Source organism: Pongo pygmaeus, chromosome 9 (genome assembly GCF_028885625.2).
Source record: "Pongo pygmaeus isolate AG05252 chromosome 9, NHGRI_mPonPyg2-v2.0_pri, whole genome shotgun sequence".
Taxonomy (NCBI): domain Eukaryota; kingdom Metazoa; phylum Chordata; class Mammalia; order Primates; family Hominidae; genus Pongo; species Pongo pygmaeus.
This window is the reverse complement of record NC_072382.2, coordinates 17,531,742-17,550,303: the sequence shown is the minus strand read 5'-3', so window position 1 is coordinate 17,550,303 and position 18,562 is coordinate 17,531,742. Positions and strand designations below refer to the sequence as shown.

At 44.6% G+C, this 18,562-nt stretch overlaps 2 protein-coding genes across 2 annotated transcripts; both read right to left on the bottom strand.

Annotated features, from left to right (window-relative positions):
• Positions 1–8,688: 8,688 nt before the first annotated feature.
• On the bottom strand, positions 8,689–9,648 carry LOC129008594 (olfactory receptor 5AP2-like). Its single transcript, XM_054440987.1, has one exon. It carries the CDS (start codon positions 9,646–9,648, stop codon positions 8,689–8,691), a length of 960 nt encoding a protein of 319 aa, XP_054296962.1.
• A 3,060-nt stretch (positions 9,649–12,708) lies between these two features.
• Positions 12,709–13,002, bottom strand: LOC129008593 (cytochrome c oxidase subunit NDUFA4). Its single transcript, XM_054440986.1, has one exon. The coding sequence runs from the start codon at positions 13,000–13,002 to the stop codon at positions 12,709–12,711; it is 294 nt and encodes a 97-aa protein (XP_054296961.1).
• Between the last annotated feature and the right edge of the window lie 5,560 nt (positions 13,003–18,562).

Here is an 18,562-nt window from a genome sequence, read left to right as displayed (position 1 = left end):
CAAAACATTTTCCAGGAAAGCATTATGTATTATTAAAGGCAGGGACTGTCTGAATGGGAAAATAGCTTTCCTACCCACCCCCCATTCCAGAATATTGCAATGAAAATTATCAAACCACTGAAGCTTCTAGTAGTTTATCGATTTTTATCATGGGCTTTTGTCCATCCAGTTGCAGCATGACCATTAGAAATAGATAAATTCGGCCGGGCGCCTGGTGGCTTACACCTGTAATCCTAGCACTTTGGGAGGCTGAGGTGGGCGGATCACCTGACATCAGGAGTTCAAAACTAGCCTGGCCAAATTGGTGAAACTCCGCCTCTACTAAAAAAATACAAAAATTAGCTGGACGTGGTGGCAGGCACCTGTAGTCCCAGCTACTCTGAAGGCTGAGACAGGAGAATCGCTTGAACCTGGGAGGTGGAGGTTGCAGGGAGCCAAGATCGTGCCATTGCACTCCAGCTTGGGCAACAAGAGTGCAACTCCATCTCAAAAAAGAAAAGAAAAGAAAACGGATAAATTCATTGGAGTCGGTTCATTTACTGTCTTGGGGCAAACACTCAGATAGTGGGCCTTATTCCTTTGCTACTGAGGAGAAAGATGGAGCCTGGGTCTCAAGCCCACCTTTGCTGTACCTTTGCCAAATGGTACTGTATGCTTGCCGGCTAGAAGCAGGGTGAGGGATTTTTTTTTTACAGCCTGAGAATGAGTGTGTGTGAGTGAGGTGGTATCCACATTCTTACATTCTTTTTTTGTTTTGTTTTGTTTTTGAGACAGAGTCTCGCTCTGTTGCCCAGGCTGGAGTGCAGTGGCACGATCTCCACTCACCGCAACCTCCACCTCACAGGTTCAAGCAATTCTCCTGCCTCAGCCTCCTGAGTAGCTGGGATTACAGGCGCCTGCCACCACCCCCGGCTAGTTTTTGTATTTTTAGTAGAGACGGGGTTTCACCATCTTGGCCAGGCTGGTCTCGATCTCCTGACCTCAGGTGATCCATCTGCCTCGGCCTCCCAAAGTGCTGGGATTACAGGCATGAGCCACCACCGTGCCCTGCCTGAGCCACCACTGCGCTTGGCCATTCTTAACTCCAAGTCATTGCAGTTTCTTTTTCCCAGAAAACAAGGGGTTAGATGTTGCGTTTCATAAAACTAACCAAAGTTCTGTTTACTGATGCAGCACAAGAGATGTAAAAAAAAAAAAAAAAAAGAAGATTGTGGGCCTTATTATATCATTATAGTGAGAATAGCCCTGGATTTTGAGTCTAAATATCTGGGTTTGGTTTCAGTTCTTTGTCATCTTTGTGGTCTTCATTTTTGTTTCTGTCTTTATACATATTTTAAAATAAAACAACATTAAAACTATATATTTCAAAAATATTATTTTTCTTTTTAAAAAATTTATAATAGAGACGGGGTTTCACAATGTTGCCCAGGCTGGTCTTGAACTCCTGGGCTCAAGCGATCCACTTGCCTCGGTCTCCCAAATTGTTGGGATTACAGGCGTGAGCCACTGTGCCTGGCCTCCAAATATTATTAATTACAAAATATATGATACACACAAAAGTGTATTAAAACCTCTGGCATTTAAAGACTATTGCTAAAATAAACACCCATTTTTGTACCATCTACCTTAGAAATAGAACTTTACAAATATCTTTAATAGCTTATGAATCACCTGGGGATCATTTTAAAGTGTGGATTCTGATTCAGTAGGTGTGTGAAAGAGTCTGAGATTCTGTATTTCTAACAGGCTGCCAGGTGACCCAGATACCAGGGGGCCAAGGATCACGTGTGGAGTAGCATGATCTGAGATGGCTCCTGTGTGCCTCTCCTAATTCTATCCCTTTTCTCTCCATAAGAGGTAGACACTTTCTTAAATTTTGCGTCAATTATTCCTTGTTTTATTTTAAATAGTTTATCTGTAATACATTTTTAAACATTATAACTGTTTAGTTTTGCCTATTTTAAAATTTTATACAAATGAAATAATAAGTGTACATTCTCTGTGACTTGCTTATTTTATTCAATCTTGCGTTTTCCAGCCACATTCATGTTGATGCAGAGACCTGTAGTCCATTAATTTTTGCCATTTGTTAGTTTCTGATGTATGAATAGCCTCTTTTTTTTTTTTTTTTTTTTTTTTTTGAGACTGAGTCTCACGCTATTGCCCAGGCTGGAGTGCAGTGGCGTGATCTTGGCTCACTGCAACCTCTGCCTCCCAGGTTCGAGCAATTCTCCTGTCTCAGCACCCCCCTAGTAGCTGAGATTACAGGCGCCTGCCACCATGCCTGGCTAATTTTTGTATTTTTAGTAGAGATGGGGTTTCGCCATGTTGGCCAGGCTGGTCTCGAACTTCTGACCTCAGGTGATCCACCGCCTCGGCCTCCCAAAGTGCTGAGATTACAGGCATGAGCCACCGCACCCGGCCATGAATAGGGCCTATCTTATGCATGAATTTTTATTGTTGATGGACATTTGGTTGCTTTCACTTTTTTGCTATGACAAACAAATTTCTGGTACATGTTTTACAGTGCAAATGTGCCAGAACTTCTCTAGATTATATGCCTACTAATAGAACTGCAGGATCATAGCGTATATATATCTTCAATCTTTATTTTGATGCTAAATTGTTGTTGAAAGTGGTCAATCCAATTCACACCCCACCCCACATTCCACATCCACTAACACTGGGCTGGTCAGATTTTTTTGGAGATTAGGTGGCTGTAAAAGTGTATCTTGGTATGGAATCAACCTGGGTGTTCTACAACAGGTGAATGGATAAAGAAAATTGGTATGTATACACAATGGAATATTATTCAGCCATAAAAAAAGAATGAAGCCCTGTTATTCCTGGCAACATGGATGGAACCGGAGGACATTATGTTAAGTGAAATAAGCCAGGCACAGAGAGTTAAAAACCATACGTTCTCACTCATATGTAGAAGCTAAAAAAAGTTGATTTCATAGGAGTAAAAAGTAGAACAGAGGGTGCTAGAGGCTGGCATGGGTAGGGGAAAGGGAGGAATAGGGAGAGATTAAAGGCTACAAAATTACAACTAGATAGGAGGAATAAATTCTAGTGTCCTATACCACTATAGGATGACTATAGTTAACAATAATATATAGTTTCAAATAGCTAGAGGGAGGATATTGAACATTCTCAACACAAAGAATTGATAAATGTTTGAGGTGATGGATAAGCTAATTACCCTGATCTGATCACTGTACATTATGTGTATCAAAACATCACTATGTGCCCCCATTAATATGTACAATTGTTATTCGTCAATTAAAAAATTAAACAATAACAAACCACATTGCTTACCAAAAGTCAAGAAAGTGTATCTTGAGATTTTTAACTGCTACTTCAAAAAATGAGATTTTCATGTTTATTAGCTAACCAGGTCCTTCATATCTTTACTAGCTGTGAGAACTCATATGAACTGCTTAACTTTTTTGCCATTATCAAAATTACTTAGTTTACTTTTAGATATCACTTTGGCCAGTTTTGCTGGGGATAGGTCACTATTCCCATAGTGACCTATTCCTTCCTATCATCCCACTTCCCACATTAGGTAACATGATGACTTTGTTAATGCTGATTCTCCTCCTGATGCTCATTTTAATGTAGATCACATGCAATGGGGAAAGAGGATCAGGGAAGAGGACACATTGTTCTTTTCTCACTTCTTGGTCTTTGCCATGCTTTTCTCTCTGCTAAGAACACTCTCCCGGCCTAAACTGTGAGCTCTGGAAGGAGAATTGCGTACTTTGTTCACAAATTTAGGGCTAGATTGAGTCATATGTTTCAGTGCTTCTCAGACTTTCACGTGCATGCGAATTATATGGGGATCATGTTAAAATGCAAATTCTTTTTTTTTTTTTGAGGCAGAGTCTCACTCTGTCACCCAGACTGGAGTGCAGTGGTGAGATCTTGGCTCACTGCAACCTCTGCCTCCCGGGTTCAAGCTATTCTCCTTCCTCAGACTTCCGAGTAGCTGAGATTACAGGCACCTGCCACCATGCCTGGATAATTTTTTTTTTTTTTTGTATTTTTAGTAGAGACGGGCTTTTGTCATGTTGGACAGGCTGGTCTTGAACTCCTGACCTCTGGTGATCCGCCTGCCATGGCCTCCCAAAGTGCTGGGATAACAGGCGTGAGCCACTGCGCCCAGCCAAAATGCAGATTCTTATTCAGCAGGTCAGGAGTGGGGTCCCAGATTCTACATCTGAAAGTTCCCAGGTGATGACAGTGCTGCTAGTCCAAGGAAAACAATCATGTGGATACCCATTCACTCATTTATTGAACAGATGTTTATTGAGTGCCTGCCTGTGCCAGGTATTATTCTAGACATAGAAGATATAACAGTGGATGAGGCAGGATAATAATTTATCACTCTCAGATTGGAAGCCTATAAGTATTTATTCAATATTTATATAGTTGAGGTGGATAGCAACTTATAGTCTACTAGTTAAAATTGTACAGTTGAGCCACATGATATGCACATTCAACTTTTGTATTTTTATCTGACTTTCATGCTTTCTAATGCGTTTTTGTTTTGTAGTTTCTTCTTTCTTCATGAGAGTATGTGTTTGTGTGTGTACCACTTCTTGGGTGATAGATTATGGGGTTAAACTTAGATAAAATCACTCTTAGTAGATACCACTATGTTTTATATTATTTAGTTTTATAATTCAAGGAGGTAACTGTGACCTGAAGCTTCAGGCAGCCATCAAATGACTGGTCTCATCATTAGTTTTACTGCTTGTAGTGGCACCATACAACTTGGGCATGTGATTCAAAAAATGCTAAACAGAGATAGGTCAGTCCAGGCAAGGAGTGTTTTAAAATGTCCACCCAAAGAAACAGTCTACCTCAATTATGTAGAAACATGAGTTAACCAGTACCTTATTTCTGATTTATTCCAGTGATGTTTTACTACTTCTTGCAGATGATGGTCTAATCAAATGTCCAATTGGTCAGTGACACACAAAGCTATGTATTTACTAAATCTCATTTCTTTTTCCTCCTCTGGGTGAAAAAAGGACTGCATTTCCCAGCCTTCTTTGCCATATATTAGCCATAAGGCTGGTTTCAGGCCAATGATACATGGGTCAAAGTGATGTGAGCCAACCTCAGGCCAGGTGCTTAAAAATGCTGTGTGATCTTGACCATTTCCCCCACCATTAAAATCTTGGAGGGCAAAGGGTGAGATGGCAGGATTGCAAGATGAGAGGGGCTCAGATATGGAGACACTGGATGGATAAATTTCCCCGAGAGTCACCTGATGTGTCTCAAATTTAGCATAGGTGGAAAGCTTTGTGGTATGAAGTCACTGACATTTGGGGTTTGTTTGTTACTATGGCGTAAGCAATCTGCCTAATAGATGTTCTGACTGTCAAGCTACGGCCTACCACATTGTTACACCTAATTGCCACATAAATATTTTTGAGATGAATGAATTAGATTAATTTTTACTAAATCTCTTTACCATAAGATTCTAGTTCTGACTTCAACTGAATGTACTAAAAATTTAGTTTATAAGTTAAAAGTAGGTGGAGCATAGGAGGAATTTAGTAAAGATTTGCTGAATGAAAGAAGACAAAAATGAGAGATGTTCACACTCAGCTTCCTGGAAGGGATTTTTAAATTGTTTATTTTTAGAATGTAGGTAGTAGGTAGGTAGGTAGTTAGGCAGACGTGATCGGGGCAAGACAGGTTCCCCCTCTAGGAATGTCAGGCAACCATCAAGTGATGGTCAGGGGGTTGTTAAACTGTCTCTCTAAAGTAATAACTGGTTGCAGCCAGTGTGAGGGAGAGATAGTCTTCCAACAGATAGAAAACACGTGGGCCCGGCACCGTGGTTCACACCTATAGTCCCAACATTTTGGGAGGCCGAGGTGGGTTGATCATTTGAGGTCAGGAGTCTGAGACCAGCCCGGCCAACATGGCGAAACAACTTCTCTACTAAAAATACAAAAATTAGCTAGGTGTGGTGGTGTGCACATGTAATCCCAGCTACTCAGGAGGCTGAGGCAAGAGAATCGCTTGAATCCAGGAGGTGGAGGTTGCAGTGAGCCGAGATTGTGCCACTGCACTCCAGCCTGGGTGACAGAGTGAGACTCTATCTCAAAACAAAACAAAACAAAACAACCTAAACCCCTATCCCCCCAAAAAACACCTGAAGCTGATGATCAGCGGCTTCCCCGTAAGATGTCAGGAGTTGGGTGAGTGGGCTCATGCATGCATGCTAAGAGGTAAAATGGTGAAGTGTAATTGCTGTGTGGTCTTCTTTTTTTTTTTTTTTTTTTTTTTTGAGACGGAGTCTCGCTCTTTCGCCCAGGCTGGACTGCAGTGGCGTTATCTCGGCTCACTGCAAACTCCGCCTCCCAGGTTCACGCCATGCTCCTGCCTCAGCCTCTCGAGTAGCTGGGACTACAGGCCCCCGCCACCGCACCCGGCTAATTTTTTGCATTTTTAGTAGAGACGGGGTTTCACCGTGTTAGCCAGGATGGTCTTGATCTCCTGACCTTGTGATCCACCTGCCTTGGCCTCCCAAAGTGCTGAGATTACAGGCGTGAGCCACTGTGATCAGCCTGTGTGGTCTTCTTCTAGGAACACTCAACTGGCAAGGGAAAAATGCCTCAAATGAGCAAGCCTACAACTTCAGTAAACACACTGCGCATGTGGCCCCTCCCAAGTGCTGGCAGCCCACTGAGCATGTGCACCACCCACCCAAAGGGAAGAATCAAAGGAGGAGAAAAGAAGACCCAGAACCATGCCAATGTATAAAACCCCAAGTCAAGAGTTGATCAAGGCACCTGGATCTCTCAAGTTGCCCACTTGGCCCTCTTTGAAGTTTACTTCCTTTCATTCCTGCTCTAAAAGTTTTTCATAAACTTTCACTCCTGCTCTAAAACTTGCCTCAGTCTCTCCCTCTTCCTTAAACCTACATCTGCCCCTCAGCTGAATTCTTTCCCTCCAAGGAGGCAAGGATCAAATTTGCTACAGACCTGTATGGATTCACCACTAGTAACAAGAACAAAGTATCAAAATTAAACATGCTTATTAGGCTGGGCGCCATGGCTCATGTCTGTAATCCCAGCACTTTGGGAGGCTGAGGTGGGTGGATCATCTGAGGTCAGGAGTTCAAGACCAGCCTGGCCAACATGGTGAAACCCCGTCTCTACTAAAAATACAAAATTAGCCAGGTGTGGTGGCATGCACCTGTAATCTCAGCTACTTGGGAGGCTGACGCAGGAGAATCACTTGAACCTCAGAGGTGGAGGCTGCAGTGAACTGAGATCACGCCATTGCACTTCAGCCTGGGCAAAAAGCAAAACTCCGTCTCAAACAAACAAACAAACAAAAAACTCATTAAAAAAGTTTTGGAAAATGTTTAAGAAAAATAGAAAAACATTTTTCCTCCTTTAAAACTATAATGTACATTTTTTGTATTTTTAGGCTTCTTGTTTCTGTTAGATTATTACGATTGCACTCTAGATGTTCTGGCCTGCTGTTTTCTATGTTATTACATAGTCTTCACAAGCATAATTTGTAATGGTTGATGTTATAATACATCTAGGGAATAAGTCATTTAATCCTTTTCTCTTTTGAACATTTAGGTCATTACCAATTTTTCATTTTCACGTATGCTGCTATGATAGACCTATTTGTATAGCAAGATTTTCTGTATTTAGAATAATTGTCTTGAGGTATATCTGAAAAAAAAAAAGCTTTTTAGTAATCCAAAAATCTCAGGCTGAAACCAACTCCATTCAGAGTAGGACTTTGCATTGGTTTAAGAGTGTGCTTTCTAATCCAGTGCTCAACCCTGAATTAGGTCTTCAAGGTCAGCTTCATCATTTGTGTGATTCTATAAAACACATGTGCTCACCATATGACATGTACACTTAAAGACAGGCCAAATACAAACATTTAAAACATCAGTTTCCCAAAGCACAGTATCTAATATAATGATGTAACTGCCTAATCATCATACACGTCCCCCTGCCACCAAACCCTTGAGAATTATGAGACACACACACACACACACACACATTTGGCTAAGACACAGACGTACAAGAAAAGATCTGTCTGGATCTGGAGGTTATCATGAAACAGTTCAGCAAAATGTGGTTGCAATAAGAAATAAGGACATCTCTATCCTGATTATCTCTCCTTTTAGAGCAGGAAAAAAGAAGTAAGTCACTTGTTCCCCATTCCCAGTTCATGAAATCAGTGGCAAAACAGAAATGACTGTGTTGCACCTTGTCTGATGTTTCTTGGAAGTTACAATAAGCTGCCAATAAAGACTCAACTTGTGGTCGTGGTGTAATTGAACTATCTCTGGTCATGATGTGAAATTCCTGATTTTAGATACTCACCCTCTCACTCATGGCATGACTTTAGGTAATTAATTTATGTTTTCTGAGTCATGTATCTTTCATTTGTAAAATGGGATCATTGTAACAAAGGTGCCTCACAATATGGTGGTGAGAATTTGATATGATAATGGGTAAGAAGATGCTTTATAAACTGTAATGGTCTGTACAAGATATATTTGCTGTTTCTCATTTACTTTTTCTATCTCCTCCAAAACCAGGGCTGCTCTTGATTGGTTAGGTTAATTCATAGTGTGCTTTGGAAGATGTTACACCTTCCTCATTCCAACAAGTCACCTTGCAGGGCTCAGCTGGGAAAGATGTTGACCTGAAGCTTCCTCTGCAGGGCGCCCTTCACCTCCTTGTTGCGGAGGCTATAGATGAAGGGATTGAGCATGGGAATTACGATGGTGTAGAAGACGGACACTACTTGGCCATTGGTATTGTTAGTAGATCCATGGGGCTGAACGTAGGTGAAAACCACGGTGCCATAGAAAATGGCAATGGCCAGAAAGTGGGAGGCACAAGTGGAGAGGGCCTTCTCCCTCCCTGCTACTGAGCGCATCCTCCCAATGGCCACCAACACCAAGCAGTAGGAGGTGAGAATGATTGCAGCAGGCAGAAGGGTGACCAGAGAAGAAAAGACATAGAGGACCACTCTTGCTGTGGCTGTGTTGGCACAAGCCAGGTGGAGAAGGGGTGGTATGTCACAGTAGTAGTGTGTTAGCTGGTTGGGCCCACAGAAGGGCAGGGCAAAGACATTTCCAGTCTGGATAGCAGAGTTGGCTCCACCGAATGCACAGGACGCAGCTACCAGCTGGAGACAGGTCCCCCTGGTCATGATAGAACCATAATGGAGGGGTTGACAGATGGCTAGGAAGCGGTCATAGGCCATGGAGGCCAGCAGGAAGCTCTCAGCTGTCACATGTACTACAAAGAAGGCGAGCTGGACCACACAACCCTCAAAAGAGATGGACTTGTCAGAGACCAGGAAGTTGACCAAGAGCTTAGGTGTGACCACAGAAGAGTAACAAATATCAAGAAAAGAGAGGACATTGAGGAAGAAATACATTGGGCTTTGGAGATGGGAGTCTGTGAAGATGAGTGCCATCATTCCCAAGTTGCCCACCACTGTTATGGCATAGATGAGCAGGATGGCTCCGAAGAGAAGCTCCTGGAGGTCTGGATAATTGGAGAATCCCTGCAAGATGAACTTGGTGACTGGGGTGTGGTTGCCACTGGCAAGGGCTAGTTCTCCAGGTATCATCTGCTGAGGTTACAATTGGCAATCACTCAAACAGTATTACTTGAGCATGTCTACGTCTGTGCAAGGTACAATAAGGAAGAATTTTAATCTGTTTTGTGTTGCTATTAAGGAATATCTGAAACTGGGTAATTTATAAAGAAAAGAGATTTATTTGGCTCCTGGTTCTGCAGGCTGTGCAAGCATGGCACCAGCATCTGTTCTGGTCAGGAACTCAGCAGGCTTTTACTCATGGTGGAAGGCGAAGGGGGAGCAGGCATGACACATGGTGAGAAAGGGAGCACAAGAGCGGGCAGGAGGTGCCAGGCTCCTTTAAACAACCAGCTATTGCATGAACTAACAGAGCAAGAACTCACTCATTACCATGGAGGGGGCAGTAAGACATTCACAAGGGATCTTCCCCCATGACCCAAATACCTCCCACCAGGCCCCACCTCCAACACTGGGGAGATTTGGAGGGGACGAACATCTAAACTATAGCATTCTTCCCCTGGCCCCCCAAATCTCATGTTCTTTTCCCCTTGTAAAACACAATCATGCCTTCCCAATAGTCCCCCAAAGTCTTAACTTGTACCAGCATCGGCTGAAAAGTCCAAAGTCCAAAGTCTCATCTGAGACTCCAGGCAAGTTCCTTCCACCTATGAGCCTGTGAAATAAAAAACCATGTTACTTACTTCTAAGATACATTAGTGGTACAGGCATTGGGTAAATATTTCATTCCAGAAGGGAGAAACTGTTCAAAAGAAAGGGGCAACAGGCCTCACACAAGTCCAAAACCCAGCAAGGCAGACATTAAGTCTTAAAGCTCCATAATCATCCTTGACTCCATGTCCTGCATCCTGGGCACACTGGTGAAAGGGGTGGAGCTTCCCAAGGCCTTGGGAAGCTCCACCCCTGTGGCTTTGCTGGGTGTGGCCCACATGGCTGTTCTCATGGGTTAAAGTGGCTTTTCCATGCTGAGTTTGCAAGCTGCTAGTGGCTCATCCTGGGATCTGGAGGGCAGTGGCTCTGTTCCTACAGCTCCACTGGGCAGTGCCCTGGTGGAGACTTTGTATGGGGGCTCCAACACCATCTTTCCCCTCAACACTGCCCTAGTAAAGGCTCTCTGTGGGGGCACTTCCCCTGCAGGGGGCATCTGCCTGGGCACCTAGGCTTTTCCATACATCCTTTGAAATCTAGATAGAAGCTTCCAAGCCTCCTTCACTCTTGCACTCTGCACACCTGCAGGCTTAACACCACATGGAAACCACCAAGGCTTACGGCTTGTGCCCTCTAGAATGGTGGCCTGAGCTGAACCTGGGGCCCTCTGAAACACAGCTGTAGCTGTAGCTGTAGCTGTAGCATCTGGGATTAGGGGAGCAGTGTCCTGAGGCTGAGCAGGGCAGCATGGACTGGGGCCTTGCCCCTGAAACCATTCCCCCCACCCCTCCAGGCCTCTGGGCCTGTGATAAAAGAAGCTGCCTCAAAGATTTCTGAAATGGCTTCAAAGCCTTTTTCCCATTGTCTTGGATATTAGCACCTGCCTCCCTTATACTCATGCAATCTCTCTAGCAAGTGGTTGCTCCACAGCCCTCTTGGATTCTCCTGAAAATGCTTTTTTCTTCTCTGCCACATGGCCAGGTTGTGATTTTCCAAATTTTTACACTGCACTAACATTTTAGTAAGTTTCAGATTTAAGTCATTCCTTTGCCCCCATATGTGATCATAGGTTGTTAGAAGCAGCCACTTCACATCTTGAATGCTTTGCTACTTAGAAATTTTTTCTACCTGATACCCTAAGTCATCATCATTTTTTTTTTTGTTTTGAGACAGGGTCTCACTGTGTTACTCAGGCTGGAGTGCAGTGGCACCGATCATGGCTCACTGCAGCCTCGACCTCCTAGGCTCCAGAGATCCTCCCACCTCAGCCTCCTAAGTTGTTTGGACTACAGGCATGTGCCACCATGACTGGCTAATTTTTAAATTTTTTCTAGAGACAGGGTCTCACTAGGTTGCCCAGGCTATTCTCAAACTCTTGGACTCAAGCAAACCTCCTGTCTTGGCCTCCCAAAGTGCAGGGATTACAGATGTGAGCCACTGCACCCAGCTCCCTAGGTTATCATTCTTAAGTTCAACCTTCCACAAATCGCTAGGGCATGAACACAAGGCAGCCAAGCTCTTTGCAAAGGCATAACAAGGGTGACCTTTACTTCAGTTTCCAATAAATTTCTCATTTCCCTCTGAGACCTCGTCAGTCTGGCCTTTACTGTCCATATTTCTATTAGCATTTTGATCACAACCATTAACCAGTCTCTAAGAAGTTCCAAACTCTCCCTCGTCTTCCTGTCTTCTTCTGAGCCCTGCCAACTCTTCTAGCCTCTGCTCATTACCCAGTTCCAAAGCCACTTCCACGTTTTCAGGTATCTTTATAGCAGCACTCCACTTCTCAGTACCAATTTTCTGCGAGTCTATTTTGCGTTGCTATAAAGGAATATCTGAGACTAGGTAATTTATAAACAAAAGTGGTTTATTTGGCTCATGATTCTGCAGGTTGAAAAGCATAGCCCCAGCATCTATTCTGGTCAGGACTTCAGGAAGCTTTCACTCAGGGAGGAAGGGGAAGGGGGAGCAGGTGTGTTACACAGCAAGAAAGGGAGCAAGAGAGAATGGGGAGGAGGTGCTAGGCTCCTTTAAACAACCAGCTCTTGTATGAACTAACAGAGCAGGAACCCACTCATTACCGTGGGGATGGCACCAAGACGTTCATGAGGGATCAGCCCCTATGACCTAAACACCTCCCACCAGCCTCCACCTCCAACACTGGGGACCACATTTCAACATGAGATTTGGTGGGGACAAACATCCAAACTATATCAAACACCGAGTTAAGTATAAGGCTCCTTCTACAAGAAGCCAAAAAAGAGATTTTATAGGCATTCTAAAGTTAGTTGCTTTTTCTTTTCTTTTTTTCACATTTTATTTATTTATTCATCAGTGTAATGTCCAATGCAGTACACCAGCATGATTTCACGTTTGTGGAGGAGAAATATTTCCTGATTAAGTGGAAAAGTGTGTGGATGGCTTCTAGAAGATCCTAATTCTAAGCAGATTTACAGTGAAGCATTTCATTTTGAAATCTGGGCCTTCTTTCTTCAGTTTACTGTAATCCACATTCACTGAGTAGGACTTGTATTGATCATTGGGACTGAGTTTGTTCCAGGGTTCTGAGTTATTCTTTCTGGTCCAACTAACATCTGGACTGAAAAATGCCAGACACAAGACATACCATGCTGCTCCAGTACTCCCAGCTCCAATAAATATGAAGCAGGATATCAAACTCGGATTCTTCTTGGTCTGACTAAGGGTCTGGTGGGGCATGTCTGCAGCAGAAGCCTCTGATTCGAAAGGACAGAACAAGCCTAGCTAACAGGCTCTGGACTAAGCAGCATCTTTATTTACTTTTTCAATACTTAGTTATCAAATTATATCTTCGTGTGGTATTCTGGAAATTTGCATATGCTGGTGAGATGCCTTCTCATACGATTCAGCATGGGTTAGAAGCATATATTTCTCAGCTGGGTGTGGTGGCTCATGCCTGTAATCCCAGCACTTTGAGAGGCCAAGGCGGGTGGATGACTTGAGGTCAGGAGTTGGAGACCAGCCTGGCCAACATAGTGAAACCCTGTTTCTACTAAAAATACAAAAATTAGCTAGGCGTGGTGGTGTGTGCCTATAATCACAGCTGCTCAAGAGGCTGAGGCAGGAGAATCGCTTGAACCCAGAAGGTGAAGGTTGCAGTGAGCTGAAAGCAAGCCACTGCTCTGCAGCCTGGGGGACAGAGCAAGACTCCATCCCCCCCCCAAAAAAAGCATGCATTTCTTTTCAAAAGTGGGAGAAAGGCAATCGTGAAGGGTGAGATGAGAGAGAGTCCAGCATTCTCATCACAGAAGTGTTCTCAAGCATGTCAGTTTTAGGAAAGCATAGATATGGACACTGAGGTTCTGGAAACCGGTGCCCTTAGAAGGTCTTGCCTGTGAATCCTTTGAAGAGTCTTCACTTACCCTCAGGGCTACCAACCCTCATTTGAAGACTGTGGCCTTAGAAGAACTAGCCAGCTACTGAAACCTCTAAGACTCTGCCTCCGCCCTTGCTGCCTCTCCTCCCTCCCTCCCAGAGATGGGCTTGTAATTATGTGACTGTAGGAGAATTCAAGAAACATTCCATGCCCTTCACAGAATGACCGTCTATTTACTGGAAAGGTCAGAATATGTGATCTCAAAAGTCAGGGTCCTGGTGGTGTGGCAGAATCCTATCCGTGATTCAGCCTTGACGTTCAACCTAGCACAGTCAGCCTCCTGGCCTGTGTCCCAGTTTCTCCACCCAGATGCCCCATATATCATTTAGGCTTATTCTTTTCTACCTTTCTTAGGGGTTTCTTTCTGTTCAAATCTAAATGTCCATGAGTCTCTGATCTACAATGAGTATTATTGCTTTCATTTTTCTCTGATAGGATGACAGACCAGTCCCTTAGGCACACACATTCACAAAGTCATACTCAGCATTATTATTATTAAAAAAAATTTTTTTTTTGAGACAGTCTCGCTCTGTCACCCAGACTGGAGTGCAGCAGCATGATCTCGGCTGACTGCAACCTCTGCCTCCCGGGTTCAAGCAATTCTCCTGCCTCAGCCTCCTGAGTAGCTGGAATTATAGGCACCCGCCACTACGCCTGGCTAATTTTTGTATTTTTAGTAGAGACAGGGTTTCACCATGTTCGTCAGTCTGGTCTTGAACTTCTGACCTCAGGTGGTCTGCCCACCTTGGCCTCCCAAAGTGTTGGGATAACAGGCATGAGCCACCATGCCCAGCCATATTTTTAGGCTGAGTTCCTGGAATCCAGCAAATAATGTTTCTTGTTTACCTTCCCAATCCCTCTCTTCCACCATCTTCCCATGGCCCAGTACTGCATTCTCTCCTAATCCTCCACTGCTCCCATCTCAACTTCCAGATGGCCATGTGATTCTTTCAGAGAGACACACCTATTAATAATTCTCATTTGTTGTGACCTCGGCAACAGCCTTCCAGGTGTACTTTGAGGTTCTCAAGTGCAGAGTATTTCCAGGTTTCCTCTATCATCCCTCCAGGTCTCCTCAATCATCCCTCCAGGTCTCCTCTATCATCCCTCCAGGTCTCCTCTATCATCCCTCCAGGTCTCCTCAATCATCCCTCCAGGTCTCCTCTATCATCCCTCCAGGTCTCCTCTATCATCCCTCCAGGTCTCCTCAATCATCCCTCCAGGTCTCCTCAATCATCCCTCCAGGTCTCCTCAATCATCCCTCCAGGTCTCCTCTATCATCCCTCCAGGTCTCCTCAATCATCCCTCCAGGTCTCCTCTATCATCCCTCCAGGTCTCCTCAATCATCCCTCCAGGTCTCCTCTATCATCCCTCCAGGTCTCCTCTATCATCCCTCCAGGTCTCCCCAATCATCCCTCCAGGTCTCCCCAATCATCCCTCCAGGTCTCCCCAATCATCCCTCCAGGTCTCCTCAATCATCCCTCCAGGTCTCCTCTATCATCCCTCCAGGTCTCCTCTATCATCCCTCCAGGTCTCCTCTATCATCCCTCCAGGTCTCCTCTATCATCCCTTCCGTCTTCCCCTATAATCCTGCAATGCCATCCCTGAGTCCCTCTAGTAAGACTTCCCTTTCCCCAGTGAATCGTTGTTTTGTGTGCTGTTGTCATCTGGCAGTTGATTTTTACTCACACACGTATTTAGAATTGTGTAACAGGGTCTGTCAATGTTTCGAAGTCTTTCTTCCCTCCTGCATGGTGGTGGTGTGCTTCCCTGTCACATAACTTCTGAGAGCAGAGGCTGTTTTAAGCTATATAACAAGCTGTCAGTGACTATTTGAACAACTACTATAATCTGAAAATATTTGAACAATTGCAGTTGTTCAAAAGCGTTTAAACGATTATGGTTGTATAAAGTATTTAAACCATCATAGTTGTTCAAAGTATTTAAGCAATAGCATAAGACACGGCTGTGGCCATTTAAGATCTTAAAATTTTGTTAAGAGACACACTTGCTTCCATGAAAACGAGTGAAGTTGGGTGGAGCCCACTGCTGGCAGGAACCCATTGAGGGAAGGGTGATTGCAGCTTGGGGTGCTCTGGGGAGGCTTCAGGACCAGGAGGCACGGGGCTGAGCCTTGAGGAATGAGAAAGGTGTTGCTAGTTGGAGGAGATGGAGAAGTGCGATGACCTGGAACTGGGAATTAACCTCAGTAAACATTTACCGGGCAAAAGGTGCATTGGAAGGGGTCAGGAAACTTGGCAGAGTTACTTAACCTCTCTGAGTCTCAGTTTCTGTGAGGATTGAAAGACAATGCGTGTCAATGTTCTACTCAGCACACTTCTGGAAACAAGGTAAGTACTTGATATACATTAACTTCCACCAAGTTAGATTATGCGTACCTGATGAATGGGGAGCTGGAAAACATTGCTCAAGACCGTTGAATATTATGGGATCTCAGGAAATGCTTAAAGGCTGACAGAATAAGGGATGGGGTGGGTGTGGATTTTGAAGGGAAGGGGAAGAGAACAGGCAACCTCAGCCTTCTGAATCAGCTCTGGTGGAACTCAGTAAAATTTGCAATAGAAAAATACCAACCTTAGCAGATGGTGCTCCCCAGCCCGATATACCTCAAGATGCGGGGGACTCAAGATCCTCTCAGGCCAGCCACGTGGGGGTAGTTCTGGGACTCCCTTCCATTCCAGCCTGTGTCTTCAGTTTCTGCTCTCTAAAGCTGTTCCTGGGGTAGCCACACATTCAGACTTGATAAGACACACAGCTCAGGCAAACAGGGTGTGGCATTCAGGACTGAAGCTACGGATGCATCTTGGTCCTGCCCAGAGCTTATAAAGCTGGCTTCATCTCGTCTTGATCCCTGGTGGCTCTGGAGGCTTAGAGCTCTGGAAGGTCCTTGAAACACACCACCTCCCTACCTGGGAGGTTCAGGCCTCAGGGAAGAAGGGATTATCCCTCCCTCTAGATTTTGGGCATTTGTTTTGGTCTTGAGGCACGGGGCGGGTAGGGGGGTTAGGATCTCCTTGAGGAGATGGAGTTTGTCGTTCTAGTTTTTTTTTAAGGCAGGATTTCCCTATGTTGCCTCCTAGGCTGGTTTCAAACTCCTGGGCTCAAGCTATTCCCCTGCCTCATTCTCCCAAAGTGCTGGGATTACTGGCTTGAGCCATGATGCCTGGCCATTGTCATTCCATTCTTGGCAGTAGAAAGGCTTAGAACGAGCAGGTAGGAGACTTCCTGCCTCCTCCTTGGATTCTGAAGTCTGAACGAGGAAAAGTCATCTTGTCCCTTGGGAGCTTACAGGAACCTGGGGGACAGTTTATGTGGTTTTTGACTAAATGACCCAAGGGGCCTTCTTTGCTGAACATTGACGGTCTGTTGTGGGCCTCAATACTGATCAAACAAATTGGGGACACTGAGTTCAGAGGTTGGTGAGGAGCTGAGCGTGGTCTAGGGTTAGGGCCAGGGCTAGAGGTAAGTCCCTTTTTGCGTCATAAACTTTCATCACTGTTGCCCAAGGCTGGGTCCCAGCAGTGACGGAGCACTGAGGGGAGCTGGGAGCACACTAGGGCAGGGACTCTGGGGCCTTTCCAGGAAGCTCTCTAGGCTTCACCCACTGGGGACTCATTGGAGGAGGCACTAGGGGCCTTGTTAATGGAATGGGTAGTTTATATTAGCAATTAAAAAATATGATATTTAAAAAAAATGCTGCTGGACGCAGTGACTCACTTCTGTGGTCCCAGCACTTTGAGATGCCAAGGCGGGCAGATCACCTGAGGTCAGGAGTTCGAGACCAGCCTGACCAACATGGAGAAACCCCGTCTCTACTGAAAATACAAAATTAGCTGGGTGTGGTGGCACATGCCTGTAATCCCAGCTACTCAGGAGGCTGAGGCAGGAGAATTATTTGCACCCAGGAGGCAGAGGTTGCGGTGAGCCGAGATCGCGCCATTGCACTCCAGCCTGGGCAACAAGAGCGAAACTCCATCTCAAAAAAAAAAAAAAAAGCAATCCAAGGGAAAAATAAGACAAAAAATAAAAAAATAAGAAGATGATATTTCCAGAAATGAAGCTAACTTCTAAGCACAGGAAATGCTGATGGGCATAAGGACAAGCCGAGGGATTTGTTACCAGGAACGAACACACACACTGATCATCTCCCAGTTGTTGCTTCTCTCCTCCTTTCCTCCCTCTCTGACTGCGCTTTGTGGTGGGAGGGTGAGTTCCTCCCTACCCCTGTGTCAGCTGACTCTGCTGTCCTGAGACTGCGTCTCGAGGAGCTCAGCTGAGGCTACTGGAGTGCTGGTGGTTGTGGTTCTGTGAATAATAGATTGTTCCAGCTAAAGGAAATTACAGAGTATCCAGTCCAGCGGGCTCTCAGCTGAGATGTGACGGTACAGCAGTGCCTGAGGCAGGATTGGAGTCCCGAACATGGGAAGACCAAGAACATGCTTGGGGCACCAGCAAAGTAGAGACACCAAAAAAAAAAAAAAAAAAAAAAAAAGACTCATTTGGACATTTTTTAAAAAAGCACCAGGAAATGATAGAACGTTGGAATTTGCTTTAAAATAATCTGGCTGGGAAGAGTGGAAAGGTAAAGCAAGAACTGATTATAAAATGATAAATGTTGAGGCTGAGTGATAGGTACATGGAAGTCAGTTTATTATACTGTCTGCTTTGGTATATATTTGAACCTCTTAATGGTAATTTTTAAAAACATCGAAGCATCATAGAAAAATTAAAACTTTGTTGCAATTCCTTAAGTTTTTTTTCAGTTTGGAACCGGGTTAAAGAAAATTCCTAAGTGAGGCTGGGCTCACTGGCTCACGCCTGTAATCCCAGCACTTTGGGAGG

What these genes read in the sequence shown, in the direction of transcription:
- LOC129008594 (XM_054440987.1), bottom strand. Translation starts at nt 9,648, where the DNA reads ATGATACCTGGAGAACTAGCCCTTGCCAGTGGCAACCACACCCCAGTC.
- LOC129008593 (XM_054440986.1), bottom strand. Translation starts at nt 13,002, where the DNA reads ATGCCCCACCAGACCCTTAGTCAGACCAAGAAGAATCCGAGTTTGATA.